Source organism: Nyctereutes procyonoides, unplaced genomic scaffold (genome assembly GCF_905146905.1).
Source record: "Nyctereutes procyonoides isolate TBG_1078 unplaced genomic scaffold, NYPRO_anot_genome, whole genome shotgun sequence".
In the NCBI taxonomy this organism is placed as follows: domain Eukaryota; kingdom Metazoa; phylum Chordata; class Mammalia; order Carnivora; family Canidae; genus Nyctereutes; species Nyctereutes procyonoides.
This window is the reverse complement of record NW_026575125.1, coordinates 40,461,333-40,486,407: the sequence shown is the minus strand read 5'-3', so window position 1 is coordinate 40,486,407 and position 25,075 is coordinate 40,461,333. Positions and strand designations below refer to the sequence as shown.

The window sequence follows — 25,075 nt, the reverse complement described above, 5'->3', positions numbered from 1 at the left end:
TGATTTGATATATTCATAAGTTGCAAAATCATTACCACCATAGGATTAGCTACCACCTTCATCCTGTCACATAGTTACCATTTTTCTTGAGATGAGTACATTTGAGACCTACTCTCAGAAAAATTCAAGTATATGATACAGTATTATTAGCTACAATCACCATGTTGCACCTTACATCCTCAAACTTGTTAATCTTCTAACTGTAAGTTTGTATCCTTTGAGCAACATCTCCCCATTTCCCATGCCCCCAAACCCCCACAACCACCAGAGTCCAGGATTTTGATGCTGATGCTGATGGCAGTTAAGCTCTAGAGCTACATTGTGTAGCGTGGTAGCTATTAGCCATGTGTAGCTATTTAAATTAAGATTAAGATAAATTAAAATGAACTATAATGTATACCTAGTCCCCAGATCTTGGTTCCTGATCACATTCTCCAGTGAAAAGAACCAGGCCACCTTGCAGAAATGGTTGATTCTAGGGCAGGGGCAACAGATACACAAGATAAGAACGGAGTGTATCAAAAAAAAAAAAAGAAGAAGAAGAACGGTGTATCATAGTGCCGAAAAATAAGGAAGTGCCCAGAAAACAGAGAAACAGAAGGGCTTGGGGCTTATCAAAGAGACAAAGAGCCAACCTGAAAGCTCCCCTAAGGCCAATGGCCAGAGAACAACAAAATAAATAACATTGTACTCAGGGCTCAAACCATAAAGTAAACATCTGAGTCTCTGCTAATGTTAATAAATGATTGGATGAATAAATAAATGGAGAAGTGACAGATCTCCTGTGCAGAAAAATTCCAAATAATTTATGTTGACCTACTCCCTCCCTCCCCATCCCGCCCCACAAGAGCAGGAGCTTGTGTCTCCTTCAGCTGTGATTGCAGGCTATGCATAGTGACTTCCTCCCACAGAATATAACAGGGAAAAAGGAGGAAGAAAACATAGCTTTACAGCGGAGAAAACCTGACAAACACCAGCTCAGCCAGATGATCCAGATCAGCAGCCATAGTGGCAAATCACACTGATACCTCTGCACCCTTGATGTTTGTGATGAGAGTGGCACTTTCCCTCCCCAAAACACATTACCTCAGTGTAATTGTGAGAAAAAAATCAGACGTGTCCTCATGGAGGGAGTTTCTACAAAGTACCTGACTAACACTCCTCAAAACTGACAAGGACATCAAAAACACACAGAGTCGGAGAGATTGTCACAGCCCAGAGGAGACTAAAGAGACATGATGTCGAGGTGTTGTGTGGTATTTCAGATAGGATCCTGGAACAGAAAAGGGACATTAGATAAAAGCTAAGGAGATTGGAATAAAGCATGGACCTTCATTACTTTTTAAAAATTAGCTAAAAAGTCGAAAAAAAATTAGCTAAAAAGCTGGAAGGGATAAAAAGGCAAGGGCCTTTTGTGTCACCAAAATAGTAGGAGCTTGGACTTCATCCTTTAAGAGAGACAGACCACCAAAGAGTACCAGGTTAGATGATTGGCATTGGTGGCAAGATGGGGAAAGGCTGTCAGGGAGAAGCCCAGCGTCCGAGTCTGTTTGTGGTAGGTGGAAATGGAGAGACAGGTGTAGTTTCAGGAAATGTCTGAAAGGATGGTAAAAGAAGCCTCCAACAGGCAACAAAAGGCAAATCACCTCTGTCTCACAGAGTTACTGGGAATCAAAATTGAACTGTTTGGAACAGTGCCCGGCACACAGTAAGGAAGCATTAAGTTATAGCTACATATTCTCCAAAGGATTCAATTCTGCAAATAATTCTTGAGCTCCTAGCTTAGTAAATCTGTCATCCTAGGTGCCCGGGATACAAATGTAAGCCATGGCATGGTCCCTACCAGCAAGAATATTATTATTAGAGTGTTAGCTGTGGGGTACAATGAGTCTATTCTGTGGTTATTTTTATTCTCCTAACCCCTACAGCTGCTGCTGACACACACACACACACACACACACCCTTTAGTAACACGTACTAGGCCTCACTCCTCCCATTTTGTAAGTTGTCCTGTAGGAAACGTGCTCCGGCCACGTCAAAATATTTAACTTGGTAGTCTGTCTTGGACTGTGCCACATCCTATGCAGCATAAGAAGCATCAGAAGGGCTGCCCCTGGCCTGCCCTAACCCATGTAGAGAATGAGAAGCCAAATATGTCGCTGGAGTACCCTGATATTTTACTAGGATGTTTAGAGAGTTTTGCTTCTGTTCCCTTTTTTGAAATAATTCTTGGCAGAGAAGATTGGTCACCTGCACCTTTGGGGCCTACCCATCCTTTTTTTTTTTCTCTCTCTCTCTCTCTCCAGCTCATCCAGCGCACTCATTTCTACAACTTTAAACACACTGCCTGAGGATCCTGTCAGTTTTGTAGCAATTGATTACACACTATAAAGCATTCTTTCCCTTTCTTTCTCCTCTATTACCCAGCTGCTTTGGGTGCCTTAAAGTTGTTGCTAATCGAGGACCATACTTAATAGTTGTCAGCAAGCACAGCTTTAAGGAATGGAATAGTGTTGAGATGTTTCAGCAAGATGATGTCCACTGCAAACTATTACTTGGTGCCAAAGTCTTATTTGCATGTGTTCCTGGTGAGTGTCCAACCACAACAGCCACCTAAGGTTTTTATAAGCCACCCTCGAGGTATCGTATGCTAGTGCTACTTTGCTTGCACATTAGTCAGGTTACTCAGTTAGGAGGGTTTTCATTTCCCCTTCTGACATAGTTTACCTTCCCTTCTTACAGAAATCTTATGTATGGCGTGGTGAAGCTCATGAAGATTGTGGGACAGCTCTCGGATAAATTTTACTACACAGATTGTCTCTTTTTTGGAGCAATTATCTCGGCCACTGACCCAGGTATCATCGTGCTATTCCATTATTTAAATCTCCAAAAAAAAAATCTCCAAACATTCAGAGCAACCATTAACTTTGGTTGCAGTAGGGAGACTGTAGAGGTACCAGGAAGTGATCTAACAGATGGCTTTTCTAAGAAGGGTGTGCATTTCCCTTTTGCTTGTATTATTATTAAGATTTTATTTATTTGAGAGAGAGGGAGAGCATGAGTGGGAGGGAGAGGCAGAGGAAGAGGGAAAAGCAAACTCCCCACTGGGCAGGCAGCCTGACGCAGGACTTGGTCTGAGGACCCCGGGATCATGACCCAAACCAAAGGCAGATGCATAACTGACTGAGCCACCCAGGCACACCTGTCTTTCATTTTAGAATGTCTACTTTGGCCATAATTTTTACACTTTAACTGCCCTCTTCCTTGGTGTTGTACTTTTTGCCTTCATTTAGGAAACAATATCATTTTATAAAAAATTTTCTTAGTGGAAATGCATGCCAGTACCTGCAGCGAATGTAATGTCCTTTGTAAACTCCTTTTTGTTCAGCGTTCCTGCATGACAGCACACTGTGACCTGGTTCCTATTCATTAATCTCTTACCTTGTACTTTCCCGAGTGTTAGTGGAACCAATTCTTAAAAGTGGAATTATTGGGACGCCTGAGTGGCTCAGTGGTTGAGCGTCTGCCTTTGGCTCAAGGAGTGGTCCCAGGGTCCTGGGATCGAGTCCTGCATTGGGCTCCCCATGGGGAGCCTATTTCTCCCTCTGCCTATGTCTCTGCCTCTCTCTGTGTGTCTCTCATGAATAAATAAATTAAATCTTTTTTTAAAAAAAGGTGGAATTATTATATGCCCCCCACCCTGCTCTGCAGCTCAAGAACGAACAAACAAAAGAACCTCCCTTCTCCCAGTTGGAACCTATAATTAAATCAGTTCACATCAGGTAGTTAAAGCTATTTCTTCCATCTGGTGTCAGCCATTAAGAGGACATTGTAGGCAAGGAACTTATGGAGAAAGAGTTGGTGCTGTCCCAGTAGTGGAGGTGGAAAAGTCTTCTCAATGTTTATGATGCCCTCTAACACTCTGGATAGTAATGATTTTTTAAAGATACTAAGATTCCCTCCACCACACAATTGTGCCATGCCTCATAGGAGTCCTCTAGATCAGTGCAATGATAGAAATGTGCTCTGTTCCATGCCCAGAGTCAGGTAGCCAGTAGCCACATGTGGTTACTGAGTTCTCGAAATGAGTGGTAGTGCAACTGAAGAACTGACTTGAAAATCTTATTTTATGATCAGTAATATAAATTTTAATAGCTGCATGTGCCTGGTAGCTACCCTATTGGATGGCCCAGCCCTAGACAGTTGTGTGATTCTGAAACTATTGCTGTCCCAAAAGCCATTGACCTCTCTTACCCCGATAATGTAGCTCAAACACTAAATAAACTGGTATCATAGACATGGCTGGTTGAAGTACCCTGGTTTTGGAAAAAGAGTGTGGGATGTGGAGTTGTAGGTGGAAGTCTGAGCCCTGCCTCTCACTGACCAGGTGGCCTGGGCACACTTTGTCTCCTCCATGTCGATTTCCTCCTTCATGAAGTAGGAATAATGATACCTATGTCCCAGGACTATTGAGAACATTAAATGAACTAACACATGTAAAGCACTGACCACAGCATCTGCTAATCATGTTGGTCTCTAGCCACATCTGGCTCAGGCAGAGATTTCTTTGTTTTTGCTATTCAGTTTTTTTTAAGTTTATTTATTTATTTTTTTAAGTAATCTCTACACCCAACATGGGGCTCAAACTCATGACCCCAAGATCAAGAGTCACATGGTCTTTGAGTCAGCGAGACATCCCCCAACCCTGTTTTTTAAATATTTATTTATTTACTTATTTGAGAGAGAGAGAGTGAGAGAGAGAGAGAGAGCACACACACAGGGGAAGAGGGAGAGAGATAGTCCTCAAGTATATTACCCACTGAGTATGGAGCCCGATGCAGGGCTTGATCCCAGGACCCTAAGATCATGACCCAAGCCAAAATCAAGAGTCAGATATTAACCAACTGAGCCATCCAGGTACCCACCACCTCATGTTTTCTTAAAAAATAAATAACAGGTCATAACTTAATTCAAGAATGTTTCTAGGGATCCCTGGGTGGCGCAGCGGTTTGGCGCCTGTCTTTGGCCCGGGGCGCGATCCTGGAGACCCAGGATCGAGTCCCACATCGGGCTCCCGGTGTGTGGAGCCTGCTTCTCCCTCTGCCTGTGTCCCTGCCTCTCTCTCTCTCTCTCTGTGACTATCATAAGTAAATAAAAAAATATATTAAAAAAAAAGAATGTTTCTAAAGAGCAATCCCAAAAGTAGCTTTATTATTTTCATACTACAATGTCTGTGACTATCTCCAAGTATGTGTCTGTTGAGAAAAAGATTCTGCATAAGTCTAGGAAAGGTGTCTAGTCTCTCTGAAAATATATTACTAACTATACTCATCTGTAACTTTTTAAAAAAAGATTTATTAAGAGAGAGAATGGGGGAGGGGCAGAGGGAGAGGGAGAGGAAGAGAGAGAGAATCTCAAGCAGACTCCCCACTAAGTGTGGAGCCTGATGTGGGGCTCAATCTGATGACCCTGAGATCATGACCTGAGCTGAAACCAAGAATCAGACACATAACTGACTGAGCCACCCAGGCACCCCTCATCTGTAATTTTATCACTAACTTCTTACACTAGTACCACCAATAAGCAAAGGGAGGTTAGTGTAACATAAGGATCACTGGGCACCTGGGTGGCTCAGTTGGTTAAGCAGCTTCTGCCTTTGGCTTAAGTCATGATCTCACGGTCCTGGGATCAAGCCCCACATTGGGCTCCCTGCTCAGCAGGAAGTCTCCTCCCCCCCCCATAAATGAATAAATAATCTTAAAAAAAAGATTACCAGTGTTGTTTTCTGACCTATTGAGGTGTTGCTTCATTTAATTGGATAGAAAGGCTTATTTTTTCAGATTATCTTCCTAATTGTTTACTTCAATTTAATGTGTCCTTGCTGTGGTAGAAATTAACAGAAGGCATCACCACGATACACTGTTGTTATTTGGCCTGTGGAGATTGGCACAGTAAGGGTTTTATATAAATGAAAGTTCTAGAAAATTGAAAGTTAAAACTTATTAAACACCAGGACATTAACTTTAACTGCTTTTTAATGGAAATCTTTCTGAAATGTAGACTGTTTTTGCAGATTAAAAGTCTTTCACCAGTTTCCTAAAAATCTGTTGTTTGAAAACATGGGCCATAAAAGAGATAAAAACTTAAGTGTAGAGTTAGAAGGGACCATGAGATCAAATAGACTTCTTGTGTCTGGTGCATCCAACAATTCTAGTATCAGGATATGTAGTGGTATTGATTGATATGAAGGAATCAGAGTCCTTGTCCCTGATGACACCGAATTTGGCTCAAGACACCAGTCTTTGGTCTTCCCGTTGAAGGGGACACCATACACGTGGGGCAGTGTGGGTGGCTCTGTGACCCAGAGCCATCTCCCTTCTGTGGCTGTGCGTCAAGGGTGCCATGTGCCATCCTTGTGGACTGTTACTTCAGAGAGACCCACAGCTCAGCAAAGGAAAATGTACGTTTCCAACCCGGAGCACATCTCTAGCAGCTACCAGAGAAAGTAAGCACTCATTCCTTTCTATGAACCCTTATGAAGTGATCCCTCTCATTTTAATTCTGTCACCTGTACACCCCTCGAGTGATTTGTCTTCAAAATTTGTGATCGGTCTCAGAGAGAGTAATTCTCTAGTTGCATCACCCAGACTGTTCAGGCTCTTGCTTATCCTTTGACACTCAGTTCCAATATGCTACCTGCCTACCCATTCTTCCCTGACTCTTTCACTTACTTGCTGCGACAGCTCTTGAGTCAGGCCCATTTTGTATACAATACTTAACCACTTTGTACTGAGTGTTTGCAAGTGCTAAGTGCTCTTTAATATACAGATGAAGCGTTCAGGTGAAGTTCATTCATCGAATGAACAAATTCGGGTTCTTGAATTTTTCTTCTTCCTACACCTGCTACTTTATTTTTCTCACTCCTCTTTAGATGCCAGTACCAGAGGTCTTCAGTCAATGAATTGTAATTTCTTAGTCCGTGTTCAGTTAGCAACAGACCTTGTGACCCTGCTCACTCTAATTTCAAGGGTCCCACTGTGGGGGGTGGGCAGTCTTTACTCTTCACCTGGAGAAGCCACTCACCCAATCTGTCACCCGCTCTGTCATCTTCTAGTTGTCCACACCCACACCACTCCTCTTGCTCAGGCATAGGCTTGCTTAGGAGGGGCACACAGGGGTTTCTGCCTTGTTTTATAAAGTGATGGGCAGGGAGAATGAGAAATTGAAAATCAGATCAGCCAAATTCAGAGCAGGGCCATGTAAGTGTTCATTGTTATTAGTATTAACTATGCAAGCTTGCTTTTATTGTCATGGGTAAGTGAGTTAGCTGTATGTTGTTTTGTTTTGTTTCATTTTACTACTGGTAACTATAGGATTTTAGGAAAACAGTGTTGCAAGTCAAAAGGACTCTTAACCAAATTATGGAAAGAGGCCAGATATCCAACAGATGGATAAAGATGTGGTATATACATACAATGGAATATTAGCCGTCAAAAACATGAAATCTTGCCATTTGCAACAGCGTGGATAGAACTAGAGGATATTATGCTGAGTGAAATAAGTCAATCAGAGAAAGACAACTACCATATGATCTCACTCCTATTTGGAATTTAAGAAATAAAACAGAGGATCATAGGGGAAGGGAGGGAAAAATACAACAAGATGAAATCAGAGAGGGAGACAAACCATAAGAGACTTTTAATCATAGGAAACAAACTGAGGGTTGCCAGAGGAGAGGGGATGGGGGAATGGAGTAACTGGGTGATACACTATATGTTAATTAGTTGGATTTGAATTGGGAAAAATTGAAAAAATAAAGTATAACTTCCAGTTTACAAGGTATACAGTGAACAAAGGGACAAGTTAAAAGCACAAAGAAACAATCATAACTCTAGAAGACAGGTCATTCTACAAGGAAATGATCTGATCTTCTCAAAGAAATGTCAATATCATAAGAAAGGAGTAGAGGAAGGAGCTTTTCTAGATTAAAAGAGACTAAAAAAATCAACTACAATGAGAAAATCTTGACTGAATTCTAGTTGGAAAAATCATTTTATGGGACAAATGGGAAAATTTAGATATAGACTGAATATTAAATGCTAAAAGAGGGGATGGCTCCTGAAAATCATCAAGCTCAAACCCCTACTTCACTAAGTCTTTGGACTTTGCTGTGTGCTAAGTTTTCATAGGCTGTTGGTGGCTATGTGGGATGGTGTCTGTTTTCCCCTCCAGATTTACTCACCACCCTTCTCCACCCTTCTTTGGGTACCAGGAGTCTGATCTATATGGAAGATTTCAAAGGTTCCTTTGTCTTCTGGTTTCCCATTGGATTTGTCTACAGGAGAGCACCAGTGGGAGACTGGAAGGAGAATGGAGATGCAGGGTCTTGGCTGTGTCCTTAGGACACAGATCCTGTCAGGTGACCCTCACAACGCAGTTCCTGGTTCAGGCAGTCACACCTTCTCTGAACCCTCTGGGCCTAGAGATGGTATAGGATGGTCTCTGTTTTCAGTGACATGTACGGTCCTCTCTCTTGCGGTTTTTCCATATTTTGCCCACATTTCTATAAACAATGTCTTCATTAAATACTTCTCAGATTGCTGAGTTTGAGGATGCTGTCTCTTTCCTACCATGACCCTGACTGATAAAGTCCTGGGCCTCAGGTCTCCTAGGCTGCCAGCCCTGTGCTCTGTTCATTGAGATTAGCCTCCACCAGCCTTGAATCCCTGGGTGACTGATGTGACCAGAGGCCTCCGGTGCTTACCCCCAGTGGACGTGTCATGAGTAATGGATAAAACTTCTCTTGGATTCAACCACTCAGATTTTAGGAGTTTTGATGTTGCAGCAGAAAGCAGCCCATCAAACAGGGCCTGTTTTCTCATCTCTGAATCAGGGGAAATGATAGTACTACCCACCTCAGGTTTTATGAGGACTGAATGAGATTGGAAAATGTTTAGCATAGTGCCTGTTTCATGTTTAAGTCCTTAGTAATTGTTGTTGTTATTAGCATTATTACTTTTTCATCAACATTGGGTTAAAACAAGATAATTCTTTTTTAAGATTTTATTTATTTATTTGAGAAACTGAGCATGTAAGCACAAGCAAGGGGAGGAGTAGAGGGAGAAGCAAACTCCCTGCTGAGTGGAGCTTAATGCCAGGACCCTTGAGATCATGACCTGAGCCAAAGTCAGATGCTTAACCAACTGAGCCACCCAGGTGCCCCAAAGGAAGGTAATTCTTTAGTCACATAATGATAAACTATTAGAATTAAGGTTTTGTATTAGAGTTCTTCAGAGAAACAGATATAGGTGTGTGTGTGTGTGTGTGTGTGTGTGTGCATGTGTGTGTGTAGAGAGAGAGTAAGAAAAGAAATTGAGTGATGATAAAGAATTGGCTCATGTAATTATGGAGGTTGAGAGGTCCTAAGATCTGCTGTCCAAAGGCCTGAAAACCAGGAAAGCCAATGGTGTAGTTCGAGTCTGGGTCCACAGGCAGGAGGAGACTATTGTCCCATTTGAAAGGCAGGCAGTAAGAGTGAAGTCTTCCTTACTCTGCCTTCAGCTGACTGGATGAGTCCCACTGACATTGGGGAGGGACACCTGCTTTACTGAGTCTTTGGATTCAAATGTTAATCCCATACAAAACCTCATAGACAAACCCAGAACAATGTTTGATCAAATATCTGAGGCCCCCATAGCCCTAGTCAAGTTGACACATAAAATTAACCACCACAGGTTTTCTGGAAGGAGCCACAAATATTGTTCATGTAATAAGCAATCCAGAAAATAAGAATTCTTTTTAGCCAAATCCCTAAAGGTTTTTCCTGTTGTGTTACCTGATAAAGTGTATTTAAAGGTAGATGAAAAAGATTGCCCTTGTGTCCTGTTATGAAGATGACATGTCCTCCAGCAGCTATGGCTATGGGCAGTGCCCCCTGTTGATGTCTGGTTAGTGTCCCAATGCTTAGAGTGATTTGAGCATGTACATGTATAATTACCGGGAGCAGCCTCATGATAGAGTCAACACTTTCCTATCCAAACTGTTCTTTGCTCACTCTCAATAAGTGAATTAAACTTTTTGAAAAGGGAGAGCATGATGGGAACAGTGTAGCTTTGGAAACTTCCTTAATCCTGAATTGAAATGGAGAAAGCAGGACAGCAAGAGAGAAAACACAGAGAGAGAGCTAGTTGGCAGAGTACCCACAAATCCCCAAATATTATCTGCTGGGGTCAAGCCACCAGCAGCAGTGAGACTTAGGGGTAGGGACTGCAGCAGTGCAGGAGGAAGCAGCGCGGAAGAGAGGTGGCTGCTGATCATTTTGACTGCCAGCAAACTTTCCTACACTCAAAGGGGGAGGAATCCCCCCTCGAAGTAAAGAACTTTGTAGGCACATCCGGATAACAACAGTTAAGGCTGGGAGGCACTTTACAGGCTCCAATCTATGAGTGACAGCAAGGAAACCAGAGGAGATTTGAGGCCGCAGAAATGACCTGAGCCCTCATGGCTCTCAAAAAATATCCCGTGAAAATCTCTCTGGAAGGACAAAGCCAGTTCATAAGAAGGAACTGCTAAGGACCACAGGCCCTGCGTGACAGGGCATTAAAGGAGAAAGCAAACTCAGATACCAGGGGAGGAAGAGACCAGAGGATGTAGATTTCTTGAGCATGAAGGAGGTGGCGCCACATTTTCAGTACTTCAATGTAAAACCAGCAGAGGGAGCCTTAGAGTCATGAAACGAGGAAAGCTGATCTAGGTCTTCCCCCTACCCACCTCACTTAAAATGAGCAGCAGCAATAGGTTGAGATCGGACTTCATGCAAAGTTTAAGAAACCATGAGGATAGCCCCTCTGAATAGCATAGGAAAGTTGCAGTTAATTAAGTAATATCAGCAAAATAGGGCACCAAAGCAGAATATTACTAATATTCCAATGAAAGCTAAAGGAAATTAAAGGGGTACCTGGGTGGCTCAGTCAGTTGAGTACTGAACTCTTGGTTTCTTTTTTTTTTCTTGGTTTTTGCATGGGTGGTGATCTTGGGGTCATGATCTCAGGGTGGTGGCATCAAACCCTGCATAAGGCTCCACATTCAGTGCAGGAGTCTGCTTGTCCCTCTCCCTCTGGTCTTCTCCCCTCCCCCCAGTGCTTTCCCCCCTCTCTCAATAATAAATAAATAATAAATAAATAAATAAATAATAAATAATAAAATGTAAAAAAAAAGGAAATTCAGAAAATGATAGAAGTTATGAAAGAACTGTATACATCATGATTGGAAAATTCAGAAATGAGAGGAGTAAACACTAGGCATTATGGAAAGTATTCATAGAAAGGAACAAGTCGAGGAACCCAGGCAGTAAATAAGATATAAAAAAATATTTCAAAAAGTAGATGTAAAAATGGATAAAATCAAGCAGGGAGTATACATCAGGTGATCAAACTATAAGGAAATGCAAGAAAAAGAAGATTACTATAAAATCAGATTGGTGGTTACATTTGGGTGAAGGAAGGGGCTTGGAATTAGAATGGAACATATAAGTGAGCTTCCAAGGGGGCTGGCAAAATTCCATTTCCAAAACTGGGTGATGGCTACAAGAGTGGTTAGCTTGTAGTAGCTCACAAAGGTAAATATTTGTTTGGTTCTGTTTTCTAATTGTGTCTGTTAGTAATGCTTTTGGTTGCAAAAGCAGAACAGCCTGGCCAGTAGGAACTTAAACAGACAGCTGTCTATCTTAGCTAATGGCCCTCAGCTGGTGCTACGGCTCCTGCTACAATCAGGTGTCTGGGCACTCCGTGCTTCTAGTGCCCTGCTGTTGTGTTTCAGATACACTTTAGCTGCCCGGTGGAGACGAGATGACTATGCTACATCCAGCCTCTCCACTCTCCTCCAGGCAGGAAGAGGTGACACTCACTGCAGGAGGAGTTGGAGAGGCAAGTTTTTAAAGTCCTTATGGTAGAAACAAACAAAGCAGAGGGTAGTTGGGTGTGAGCGTAGAGAGGAGCCTGCACACATGTATATATCTACAACAGTGGTTCTTCACGAGGCGGGTGGGTGACTTTGCCCCTCAGGAGACATTTGGCAATGCCTGGAGACATTTTTGGTAGTTACAATTGGTGAGGAGTGTGCAATGCTACTCATATCTAGTGGGTAGAGGCCAAGAATGCTGCTGAACATCCTACCTTGCAGGACAGCCACCCACAATTATCTGGCCTAAACTAGTACTGAAGTTGAGAAACACCAAAATGCTTTCAGGGACATTAAGGTCTGAACTTATTTAATAATAATAGTAATACATTATTTGTATGTTTTTAAAGATTTATTTTTGAGAGAGAACATGTATCTGAGTGGGGGAAGGGGCAGAGGGAGAGAATATCAGAGCAGACTCCCACTGAGCACAGAGCCAGATGTGGGGCTTAGTCTCAGGACCCATGAGATCAAGACCAGAGCCAAAACCAAGAGTGGGACACTCAACCAACTGAGTCACCTAGGTGCCTCCATTATTTGTGTTTTTTACTTAAATTTTTTTCATGAGTGTGCAGTAGAGTGGAGTTTTCCAGAGGCTGCATAACATGTGATACTATCTGTTGGTCGAATACGGAAGCAGATAAGAGAACCATCTGTCTTCCATTAATCTAGATATTAAAGAGTTTGAAAAACTGTGAAACAATGGCTCCCTTCAGCCTTTCCCCTAAGATCAGGAACAAGACAGGGATGTCTACTCTCACCACTGCTTTTCAACATAGTACTAGAAATCCTAGCTTCAGCAATCAGGCAACAAAAAGAAATAAAAGGCATTCAAATTGGCAAAGAAGAAGTCAAACTCTCCCTCATCACAGATGACATGATCCTGTACATAGAAAACCCAAAAGACTCCACCCCAAGAATGCTAGAACTCATACAGCAATTCAGCAGTGTGGCAGGATACAAAATCAATGCCCAGAAGTCAGTGGCATTTCTATACACTAACAATGAGACTGAAGAAAGAGACATTAAGGAGTCAATCCCATTTACAATTGCACCCAAAAGCATAAGATACTTAGGAATAAACCTAACCAAAGAGGGAAAGGATCTATACCCTAAAAACTACAGAACACTTCTGAAAAAAATGGAGGAAGACACAAAGAGATGGAAAAATATTCCATGCTCATGGATCGGAAGAATTAATATTGTGAAAATGTCAATGTTACCCAGGGCAATGTACACGTTTAATGCAATCCCTATCAAAATACCATGGAGTTTCTTCAGAGAGTTAGAACAAATTATTTTAAGATTTGTGTGGAATCAGAAAAGACCCCCGAATAGCCAGGGGAATATTAAAAAAGAAAACCATATCTGGGGGCATCACAATGCCAGATTTCAAGTTGTACTACAAAGCTGTGGTCATCAAGACAGTGTGGTACTGGCACAAAAAAAGACACATAGATCAATGGAACAGAATAGAGAATCCAGAAGTGGACCCTCAACTCTATGGTCAACTAATATTCGACAAAGCAGGAAAGACTATCCACTGGAAAAAAGACAGTCTCTTCAATAAATGGTGCTGGGAAAATTGGACAACCACGTGCAGAAGAATGCAACTAGACCATTCTCTTACACCAGACACAAAGATAAACTCAAAATGACTGAAAGATCTAAATGTGAGACAAGAATCCATCAAAATCCTAGAGGAGAACACAGGCAACACCCTTTTTGAACTTGGCCACAGCAACTTCTTGCAAGATAATCCATGAAGGCAAGGGAAACAAAAGCAAAAATGAATTATTGGGACTTCATCAAGATAAGAAGCTTCTGCACAGCAAAAGAAACAGTCAATAAAACTAAAAGACAACCTACAGAATGGGAGAAGATATTTGCAAATGACGTATCAGATAAAGGGCTAGTATCCAAGATCTATAAAGAACTTATGAAACTCAACAGCAAAGAAACAAACAATCCAATCATGAAATGGGCAAAAGACATGAACAGAAATCTCCTAGAGGAAGACATCGACATGGCCAACAAGCACATGGGAAAATGCTCCACATCACTTGCCATCAGGGAAATACAAATCAAAACCACAATGAGATACCACCTCACACCAGTGAGAATGAGGAAAATTAACAAGGCAGAAAACCACAAATGTTGGAGAGGATGCGGAGAAAAGGGAACCCTCTTGCCCTGTTGGTGGGAATGTGAACTGGTGCAGCCACTCTGGAAAACTGTGTGGAGGTTCCTAAAAGAGTTAAAAATAGATCCTGCCCTACGACCCAGCAATTGCACTGCTGGGGATTTACTCCAAAGATACAGATACAGTGAAATGCCGGGACACCTGCACCCCAATATTTATAGGAGCAATGTCCACAATAGCCAAACTGTGGAAGGAGCCTCGGTATCCATCGAAAGATGAATGGATAAAGAAGATGTGGTCTATGTATACAATGGAATATTACTCAGCCATTAGAAATGACAAATACCCACCATTTGCTTCGATGTGGAGGGACCTGGAGGGTATTATGCTGAGTGAAGTAAGTCAATCAGAAAAAGACAAACATTATATGGTCCCATTCATTTGGGGAATATAAAAAATAGTGAAAGGGAATAAAGGGGAAAGGAGAGAAAATGAGTGGGAAATATCAGAGACAGAACATGAGAGACTCCTAACTCTGGGAAATGAACTAGGGGTGGTGGAAAGGGAGGTGGGCGGGGGTTGGGGTGACTGGGTGATGGGCACTGAGGGGGGCACTTGATGGGATGAGCACTGGGTGTTATGCTGTATGTTGGCAAATTGAACTCCAATAAAAAAATTAAAAGTAAAAAACAGTGGCTCCCTTCCCACTAATTTTTTTTTATTTTGGAAAATAGAATTATTTTTCATTAAAAATATGTATGTTAAAGGGCGCCTGGGTGGCTCAGCTAGATACAGATCTGCCTTTGGCTCAAGTTATGATCTCAGGGTCCTGGGATTGAGCCCCATGTCAGGCTCCCTGCTCAGTAGGGAGTCTGCTTCTCCCTTTTCCTCTGCCCCTCTCCCCAACTTGTGCACTCTCACTCTCTCTCAAATAAATATTTTTAAAAATAATGTACATTAACATGATGGGGTTTATTCTTAATTTTAAATGCATAAATACTTAAATTTTTTGCTTTATTTAACACAGTAAATATCAATAGCTATTGCCCACAAAACTAAAAGCAGCTATTGGTGGGAATCAGAAAAGTAATTTTTAAGAGTATAAAGGAGTCCTGAGACCAATAGTTTAAGAACTGATCATATGAATAAGAGCTGATTGTTTTCAGTGTCTAAGAAATGTGAATACTATGAGAAGTGGAATCATATCTGGTCTGTCATAAAAGAAGACCTTCAGTATTTTACAAACCTTTATTAAAACCTTCTCTGTGCCCTGACCCTAGCTGGGTTCTGGGAACACAGTGGTAGCGGGAATAGGGTTTCTATCTTCAAAAAAATTTCAACCCACCAGTGGAGCCAAAACACATTCACTGTGATGATTTTTTAAAATTCTTGTAACAGAGGTATTTTCAAAGTATAATAGGATTGCAGTGGAAGGTGCAGGGTTGCCGCATGGTGTTATTAGAATCGAGCCTCATATCAGACCTCATTCAGATCAGGAAGACTGTCATTTTTGTTTCATTTCCTTTCTGTCTCCTAAACTACCCTGTCCCGCCAAAGGTAGGAATTGCCTCTATACATTTGTCACCAGTGGCTTAAACTGAAACTAATTTCTATGCTTTTTTTGCCCATTTTTAGTGACCGTACTGGCAATATTTAACGAACTGCATGCAGATGTGGACCTTTATGCACTTCTGTTTGGAGAAAGTGTCCTAAATGATGCTGTTGCCATTGTCCTGTCCTCGTAAGTAACAGTATTTCTGCCCCGGGGAAGAGAGCCTCTGGCTTCCAGAACTTTCTGGGCTAAATGCAGAGGCTTATCTTAAAAGTGTTAAAGATTGAACTGGGTGTTTTTCTAAATGAGGTTTATCAGCTCTGTTGCTAAAGTGATGTTGCTTTGTGCACTTGGCAGTGATCTGAATGCTAATGCCAGCATAACATGAGGGCTGCGGATTAAAGGAATACAGCACAGAAGGTGCTTGGCAGATTGTAGATACTGATGTTTGTCAGTCTTTGTAGGTACCATGGTGTAAAGGCAGTACAGTCTGTTTTAACACTCTCTTCTTTTTAAATCACAGGTCTATAGTTGCCTACCAGCCAGCAGGGCTGAACACTCATGCCTTTGATGCTGCTGCCTTTTTTAAATCAGTGGGCATTTTTCTAGGTATATTTAGTGGCTCTTTTACCATGGGAGCCGTGACAGGCGTTGTGACTGCTCTGATATCCTTTCTGTGGTTTCTGCCCCCACCTGGGTATGATTGTGTGCTAGTACACTTGTAAAAACAAGGTCTCCGTTCTCCCTCTCAGAAGTGATTTTTTTTTCCAGAAACAAATCTTAAATCAATGGTTCCATTGGGGTCTGGGGGCTCCTGAAACGTGTCCCTTTGGTGAAACATGACAGAACACTGTGTAGCTAAGAGGCTGAGAAAATGGTTGGGAATGTGATTCTAGCCTTAGCTCTGTACCTGACCTTTGCACTCTCTTCCTCCTGTGAATCAGTGGGAGATGGGAGTTCCGGGAGAACATTGGTTGTAGAGGGGTGAAAAGTGCTGAGAGGAGGCTGGGGATCAGAGACCACCACAGAGATGGTCAGGAGGGAGCAGGCTGGGAAGTACTTTAGCCTTCAACGTGCTACCGCCCCCTGCTGTTGCAGATCACAGGGGCTAATGTGGCCATTAACTACCTGGGGCCATCCATCAGTGGGAATTACTGCAAGGTGGCCTTCTGTAAGTGAAGGATCATATGATATTTCGTTAAAAAACCAACCAACCAACCAACCAACATAAAAGCAAAGTGTGGAATGAGCAGGCAGTCCCTCAACAAGTGCGCTGAGTCCTTTGCCATATGTTCTTGCAATGGCATTTAGATCCCCTGGTCCAGTGCAATGTGATGGAAGCCATGGGTGCCAGCCACATCATCTCAACCTGCAACCCGTATACAATCAATGTGATCCGATACATGCCATTTTTTATACGAAATTTTTGAAATGTGGCATGTTTTTGCTCTTGCAGCATATCTCAGTTCAGACTGGCCACATTTCAACTGTTCAGAATCAACTGTTCAACTGCTACCATATTGGGCAGCACAGATTTCGCTGCTCTCCCCACACAGGTCCTTTTGATGCCCTGGGGACTTGTGCTGCCCCATGAAAGCACTCATGAAGTGGTTCCATGCTGGTCCGCTGGGGAGGGGCAGTGTTACAAGGGGAATCTCTGGTCCCCAGAAGTGACATGAGCACCTCATAGCTGCCCCTAGAGTTGTACGTTTTCTTTCTTCACTTCTTATGCATTCACGAGGCATCTGTTGTAGAGACTCAAGTTCACAGCAGCCCACAGAGGTCAGGGTCTCACTGACCTACTGTCTGTCCCCAGGCCTGGCTGAGGATGAGCCCAGCACTGCTGGGACTAACCAGCCAGTCCCCCCTCAGGCCAAGGTGGTGCCCCTCAGAGCCCTGGGCATTACAAGGAGCACGGAAAACCTATTTCCAGTTTTTTTTTTAAGATTTTATTTATTTATTCCTGAGAGACACAGAGAGACAGAGACACAGGTAGAGGGAGAAGCAGGCTCCATGCTGGGAGCCTGATGCGGGACCCAATCCTGGGACCCCAGGATCATGCCCTGGGCCTAAGGCAAGCACCAAACCACTGAGCCACCCAGGGATCCCCAGCCACCCAGGGATCCCCTATTTCCAGTTGCCTTAGAAAGCTCAGTTTCTTTTCGTTTCTTTTTTTAAAAAGATTTTTATTTACTTATTCATGAGAGACACAGAGAGAGGCAGAGACACAGACATAGGGAGAAGCAGGCTACCTGTGGGGAGCCCGATGTAGGATTTGATCTAGGGACCCCGGCTCAACTGCTGAGCCACCAGGCATCCTAAAAACTCAGTTTCTGAAGAAAGCTTTATTGAGGTAAAATGCACATACTGTATAACTCCCCCATTTAAAGTACATGCTTGGGGATCCCTGGGTGGCTCAGCGGTCTGGCGCCTGCCTTTGGCCCAGGGCATGATCCTGGAGTCCCAGGATCGAGTCCCGCGTCGGGCTCCTGGCACGGAGCCTGCTTCTCCCTCCTCCTGAATCTCTGCCTCTCTTTCTCTCTATGCCTATAATAAATAAATAAATAAATAAATAAATAAATAAATAAATAAATAAATAAATAAATCTTTTAAAAAAATAAAGTACATTCTTAAATGGTTTTTGGTAATGCTACGTTATTTTTTTAACTGTGGCAGAATACATATAACATAATTGGCCATTTCAAGCATTTTTAAGCATACAGTTCAGTGGCATGAAGTACCTCCACATTGTTTGTGCAGTCATCCCCACTGTGGGATTCCTGGGTGGGTCAGTGGCTGAGCATCTGCCTTCGGCTAAGGGCGTGATCCCGGAGCCCCGGGATCAGGTCCCACATCGGGCTCCCTGCATGGAGCCAGCTTTTCTCTCTGCCTGTGTCTCTGCCTCTCTTTCTCTCTTCATGTCTCTCATGAATAAATAAAATATTTTCAAAAAATCATCCCTACTGTCTGTTTCCAGAACTTTTACATCATCCCAAACAGAAACCATGTAACCCTGAAACAATATTCCCCCTTTCTCCCCTCTCCCAGCCCTTGCTAACCTCTTTTCTACTAGAAAACTTAGTTTTCATTACTTCAAAAACTAGCCAGCAGCTTTGGGGCCCCTGAAAGAAGAGTTGAAAGGAAAGGATAGCCTTTCCTATCCTAAGGAGGGGGGTGCTGGGCTAATCAAGTGTGGTTCTTGGTGGGCCTGATAACTGGTTCCTGGAGCCAAGTTCCTTGACAGGGGGCCCACGTGACCAAGTTTACCAAGCTGCACTGCTTCCCCCTGCTGGAGACCGCACTTTTCTTCCTGATGTCATGGAGCACGTTCCTGTTGGCGGAAGCCTGCGGGTTTACAGGTGGGTTTTTACTCGCCTGGGCCACCCTTCCCTTCATTGTATCCAGGGCTTTAGGAGCTGGAGGGGAGCTCATGGAACCACTGCACCGAGTTGATGAACTGCTCACAGAGCGTCCATATGAAGGATTGCTGAGCAAGGGGGATGTTCTGCTTTAAGAATAATTTTGTTTCCCAAAGCCACACATTTTTTAAAGAATGAAATTTATTGTTTCAAGGCCAGCTGTCTCTGAATACTCATTCTAACTGTAAATAGATGTTTAGCTGCAGAGGTTACTGAATACATTAACTTATTTGTATCATCCCCCTAGATTGCTACTTATTTTACAGGCAGTAACAATAACAAACGAAATCTGTGTCCTTATAAGAATAACTTTGTATTTACTCAGATAAGTGTAAACACAGTTTGTCCTTGTTTTGTCTCTGGTCTATTTAATCATTGTTTTTCAATATTATGTTCTTATGATGCCAGTTTCGGGTATTACTGGTATAAGTAACCTTGTGGTTTTAGTTCCTCACATTTCTCTCATCAAAAAAAAATCACTGAATTTTTCCATTAGAAAACTCAAGTACAATTATTATACATAATCTAGATAGTTGGGAAGCTCTTTCATCCTCTTTGCAAAATACTGCAACATATCTTTACATGCAGCATTATAAAATAGCCCACTTCTTTAAAAGTTGACAATTTTCTGTAAATGTATAGACAAAGACTAGGTATGTCAGTTGTCTTGCACAACATAATGGTTACCATTAATCAGAAATCAAGCTAATCAAGGCTTGGATAAATGGAACAGTTCTCTGGATCCATTTTGTCTGAAGCCCACGTCCATGTAAAAATAGAAAAAAGGATTTGCTTGCAATCAAATTCATGGTTTCTAAGAACAGAGAGGAACATGACAAAAGGATATGGTGGGCCCTCATGGTCTCTCTTTTTTTAAAAGATTTATTTATTTATTTATTTATTTATTTATTTATTTATTTACTTATTTATTTATTTGAGCTAGAGAGCAGAGGGTAGGAACAGAGGGAGATGAAAAGAGAGACTCTCAAGCAGACTCCCCACTGAGCATGGAGCCCGACACGGGGCTCAATCCCACAACCCCGAGCTCATGACCTGAGCCGAAATCAAGAGCTGGCCATTCAACCAACTGAGCCACCCAGGTGCCCCCACAGCCGCTTTGAAGGAATGAAAGCTAAGTGCCAAATTCAGCAGGAGCAGAAGAGGGGAGAGAATGACCTTAAAAGTGGAGCAAGAAGGGAAGTCGAGGACCTTCACCTTGAAGGAGGGTAGTCAGAAAAGAAGGAAAAGTTGATATGAGTAGTGGGGGCGGGGGAGCATTCAGTAATAGGGAACTTTCCAAACTATTCAGAAAGTTGGATATGTTGGGCTAGCCTACCTTAAGCTTTTGTTTCAGTGGGGATTTTTTTCCTCCTGCTTTTTTTTCCCACTGATTTTTTTACTTTCTTTAAAAAAAATCTCTTACCAGGTGTTGTGGCGGTCCTTTTCTGTGGAATCACACAGGCTCATTACACCTACAACAATCTGTCGGTGGAATCAAGAAGTCGAACAAAGCAGGTGAGAGTGAACCCTTGGTCTTCACAAGTTACCTGTGAATTCAAGGGAGGAGACCCACAGGGTTTACGGCTTCCTTTTCCCATTCTGTGCAGCTCTTTGAGGTGTTACACTTTCTGGCCGAGAACTTCATCTTCTCCTACATGGGCCTGGCGCTGTTTACCTTCCAGAAGCATGTTTTCAGCCCTGTTTTCATCATTGGAGCTTTTGTATCCTTTTTCGGCTCTTCTGTTTTCTATGTGTACAGGTGACCACTGCTGGGGAAACTCTAATAAGAAGAATTTCTGTTCTGGGTGGGTGACTGAGCCAAGTGCTAGTTCATGGTGTTTTCATGAGGAGAGAAGAGAAGGCTTACGTGGTTCATAAAGCTAAATATATTTGATTTAAGGGTTAGCATTTGATCTAAGGTTGTCCTTTTCTGCATATTCTGTGTAAGGTATTTTTTCTGTTACACTGGTGCTTGGCAGGTGGTAGCTTGTTTTGTAAAGCAGCCTTTTTATTTATTTACTTATTTTTAAAGACTTTATTTCTTTATTTTAGAGAAAGAGAGTCTGTCCATGTGCACATGCATGCAGGAAGAAGGGCAGAGAGAGGGAGGGAGAGGGACAAGCAGACTCTCTGCTGAGCATGGAGTCTGACATGGACCCGAGCCCATGACCTGAGCTGAAATCAAGAGTCAGATGTTTAACCCACTGAGCCACCCACTTGCCCTGTAAAGTACTCTTCTTAGCAGAAGTTGTCAACTGTGTGAGTGCCGGAATCATTTTTTTATTTCATTGCTGCCTGAGTTCCAATCCAGGAGGTTCCCAACTGGGAAGACCTGAAGGTTCTGTTACTCTTGTAGACCGCACACTGGTGCAGGCTGCCCAGAGAAGCCTGCAGGCAAATGAACATGCTTTCAGTGGAGTGTCCCTGCTGTTATAGAACACAGTGGAAAAGACTCCTTTTTTTCCAAAAAAAAAAAAAAAAAAAGAAAGAAAAGAAGAAGAAGAAAAGACAAAGTGGAAAAATACTTGATTCTTTGACTTAGTTCCATTGTGAGCACAGTTTTTGGAAGAAAGACACAGTTTTGGGGATTGGCTTCTCTCGAGGAAGGAGGGATGTGAATGCCCAGCACTGGATTGCCAGCTCAGAGTTTTGATCACTTCGCCTCAGATCCTATTGTTTTTATTGAAGGAAACTTCTCTGGGGCTTGGAACCATAGCAGTCCAGCTCAGCCTGGATTTCAAAATGCTGAGCCGGCGTCCCCTATTGCTGGGCATTTCCTCTTGCCTTTTCTGATGCCTCACAGCTAACCTGAAGAAAAGAAGTGTTTTTCTCTTCTGGGCTATTCATTTACAGTACAGGAATAGGTGGCATTCCCTAACCAGCTCGATAGTGACAGTGGCCTATTGCCATGTGGAGGCCTTCCGGTTAGAGTGTTAGCTGCTTCAGCTGGGGCTCTTTCGTTGGTCTTGCCCACTCACCGGACTCACAGCTAAAAATCTGGGGGCTCAGTGTTCTCATTTTTGATTCAGAGAGACCTTGCACATCCTCTGGATTTGCATTCCTAGCACAGCATCCTGTGAGGGAGAGCGAGAGAGCAGCTCTTGTTTACAGAGGAGGGCCTGGCCGGGAGGGCGAGCAGGGCCCTCTGGAATCCTGAAGGCCCCTGAGCGCTTGAGGAGCTTCACGTGGCTTCTGGGATAGAATGTGCTCTCGAAGCATGACCTGTCTCCTTCTGTTGAAAACAAAACAGCCCAACACAGAACCAAGGGGGGTAGGGAACCCAGCTGAAAGCAGAAAAAACAGGCAGACCTTTACCCCAGAGAAGGCAGAAGACCGTTGGGCCTTTGCTTCTGTCTGAGGCAGCTGTAGCTCGAGGCAGCTGGTGCTCGGCTGAACCGGAAGCTCCCGGCCCTGCGGCTCCCACGGCGGTTTCCTTCTGTGACCAGGGCAGCCTGCAGCTCTCTCCACTGGGCTTTGGGCTTAGCTCAGCAACTGACGAATGCCCCATTTCCCGGAATTCTTTGCCTTCCACGCTCCCGTGTTTCCTTGTCAAGACATTTGAGCCCCTCAGGGAGAGAGATCTTTCCCCCTGCCCCCCCCCCCCCCCGCCACCACCTCCCCTTGAGTCTTGGGAGGAGTAAGAATGCTCCTTAAGTGTACCCAGTACTTTAACTTTCTCATTCGTAGCATCTTCCTGGTCATTTGGGGCCCCTACTGTTTACTTCCGACCGAGGCTTATGAACTCTTGCCCAGAAAACTTGCTCTTTACCATTTGACCCCAGGGGTTAGGCGTTTGTTCTTCTGACTCTCCTTCTTATGGAGCCCACACCACTGTTTACTCCTCTCAACAACCCCCCACACACCCCTGCCGGGGTACCCGTGCTTTTTTCTGGACCCAAGACCGGGAGACTTGGTCCACACCAGCCTAATTACATCAAGAAGTTCCAACAACACAGTTAATGGGTTAGAAATTACCTCTGGGAGCCAGGAGGTTGAGAAAGTTAGCTAGTTGAATCCCCACCTGTGGCTGAGACTCACTTTGAGGGAGACTAGACAGCCTGGCTGCCTTGTGCTACCCTCCCACTCTTTGTGCAGTTATCTCCTGGTCATGAGGTGTCACAACATCCCTAAAATTCTCCTCTCTGCCAGAGGCTGGGGGAAGGTACCGTTCTAGATACCTGTTGGGTCCTTAACCTCCACCTGGTGGTTAGGTTGCCATCTTTCTGGGCAGAGCTGCACACATCTACCCGCTCTCCTTCTTCCTCAACTTGGGCAGAAGGCATAAGATTGGCTGGAACTTTCAACACATGATGATGTTTTCAGGTAAAAAAAAAACATAAATGTAAAGAAAATGCATTTTGTTTGGCAGGAATGTTAGCATGATTAAAATATCATTGATAAGGTTCATAAAGAGACAGAAGTTCAAATTCCTGCTTCTTTAGTATCCCCCCACAGTGCTGAGTAGACCAACGTACACAGAGTTAAACAGAGTTAATATTGATTTTGCAAGCCATACTACCAAATGTGAACATTCTCCCCTAAAATAGACACATCTTCATTTTTATCTCTACCACCCACAGTACCTGAAGATATAGAAGTATTTAAAGTACTTGATAGTTTTCTAGTAGATATTCATAATCTTCCAGAAGGGCTCCACATCTAGAATTAGAAAGGAGATAGGCCTTTAATTAAAAAAGGACACAGGCCAAGTCACTCAGTACCTCCCAGCTACAGTATCCACTCTTGTAAAATAATGAAATTGAACTAATTAGTTGAGGTTCTTCCTAGCTCCAACTTTCTCTGAAGCAGAAAACAAAAACCAAAAAAAAAAAACCACTTGCATAAACAAGATGAGCCCCAAACCGGAAGTTAACAGCTATGATAGTTCTGCTTGATTTACACTATCTCCCAGATGCCGCCCCCCCTCCACTATCAAGCTGAGAAGTGTGCAGAAGCCACTGAGCGGACAAAGGACAGTAAAGTATGTGGAGGTAAAGGAAGGAGAGAGCAATTGGCATGAGCTGATGGTGGTAAGCATCAGGCATTATAGACAAGAGCCAAGTTAGAGCATCTTTGCGGAACAGAGGGAGGAGATGGTAGGGCAAAAGGCTACAGTGATCCTTCAAGGGACTTCTGTCCTGTGTGGGAGATGGAGAGGGGCTGCACAAGAGGCAAAGTGAGCAGCAGCCCTCTTACTGCTACATAGTAGTGCTCAGGGGCCTCAGAGTCTTACCTAACTCTCACCAATAGGCACTGCTTGGCAAAGCAGTTGCTCTGTGTACTAAGTGCTTACATCTGCACTTAAACATGCAGCCTGCCACAATGAGTCCCTTTCACTCTGACACACGTTCATGGAGCATTCTTTTTATAAGCCACAGTTCTGGGTTCTGGAGGATACAAAGACAGCCTCCTTGCAGGGCTCACAGTCCCCTGTGGGGGAGGCAGGTGTGCAAAGAGCTAAGTGTCTCTGGAGAGAGGGTGACACATTGCACCTAAAAAGTATGAAGTCAAAGTGGAGAAGAGGAGGGCCTAGGGTCATCTTTACCAAGGGGGTAACCTTCAACCTGGGCTTTCGAGAAATGGGTCTCATGAGGCAGTGGGTTGGAGAAACAGGAGAGCATTGCCAGGCGTGGCTTTTTCCAGGAAGGGCAGCAGTGTGGTTTCAATGTAAGACATGCAGGGTAATGCAGAAAGAGGGTAAGGTTGGATGGGAAAACTGCATCTAGGCTGCTGGGAGCCTTTAGGCTATATAGGAACCACCAGTTGGGCTCGTTAGAGCACCTTACCGGGCCCCACCACCAGAGTGATTTTGCAGCTCTGGTGCAGGCCCCAAGAACTTACATTTCTCATATATTCTTGGCTGCTGCTGGTTTGAGGAACACACTCTGAGAACCACTACTGGAATCTGGACCACAGAGAAGCTCCAGTGCTGTGCCAAAGAGTTTGGGCTTGACTCAAGAGCAGCTGGGCAACTTTAGAGGTTTCTCAGGAGGGCATGCCAAG

The 25,075-nt window shown here is 43.4% G+C and overlaps 1 protein-coding gene across 5 annotated transcripts in view; it reads left to right on the top strand.

Moving 5' to 3' along the window:
• The window catches only part of SLC9A7 (solute carrier family 9 member A7), a 157,808-nt gene that overhangs the window by 76,528 nt on the left and 56,205 nt on the right, over positions 1–25,075 (top strand). For all 5 annotated transcript variants that reach the window (XM_055337727.1, XM_055337726.1, XM_055337724.1 and 2 more), the window contains exons 5-11: positions 2,743–2,855; positions 15,737–15,842; positions 16,177–16,318; positions 18,907–19,012; positions 20,499–20,587; positions 20,680–20,793; positions 23,284–23,395. In XM_055337727.1, coding sequence (XP_055193702.1) covers positions 2,743–2,855; positions 15,737–15,842; positions 16,177–16,318; positions 18,907–19,012; positions 20,499–20,587; positions 20,680–20,793; positions 23,284–23,395 — 782 coding nt within the window. The remainder of the gene's footprint in view (positions 1–2,742; positions 2,856–15,736; positions 15,843–16,176; positions 16,319–18,906; positions 19,013–20,498; positions 20,588–20,679; positions 20,794–23,283; positions 23,396–25,075) is intronic.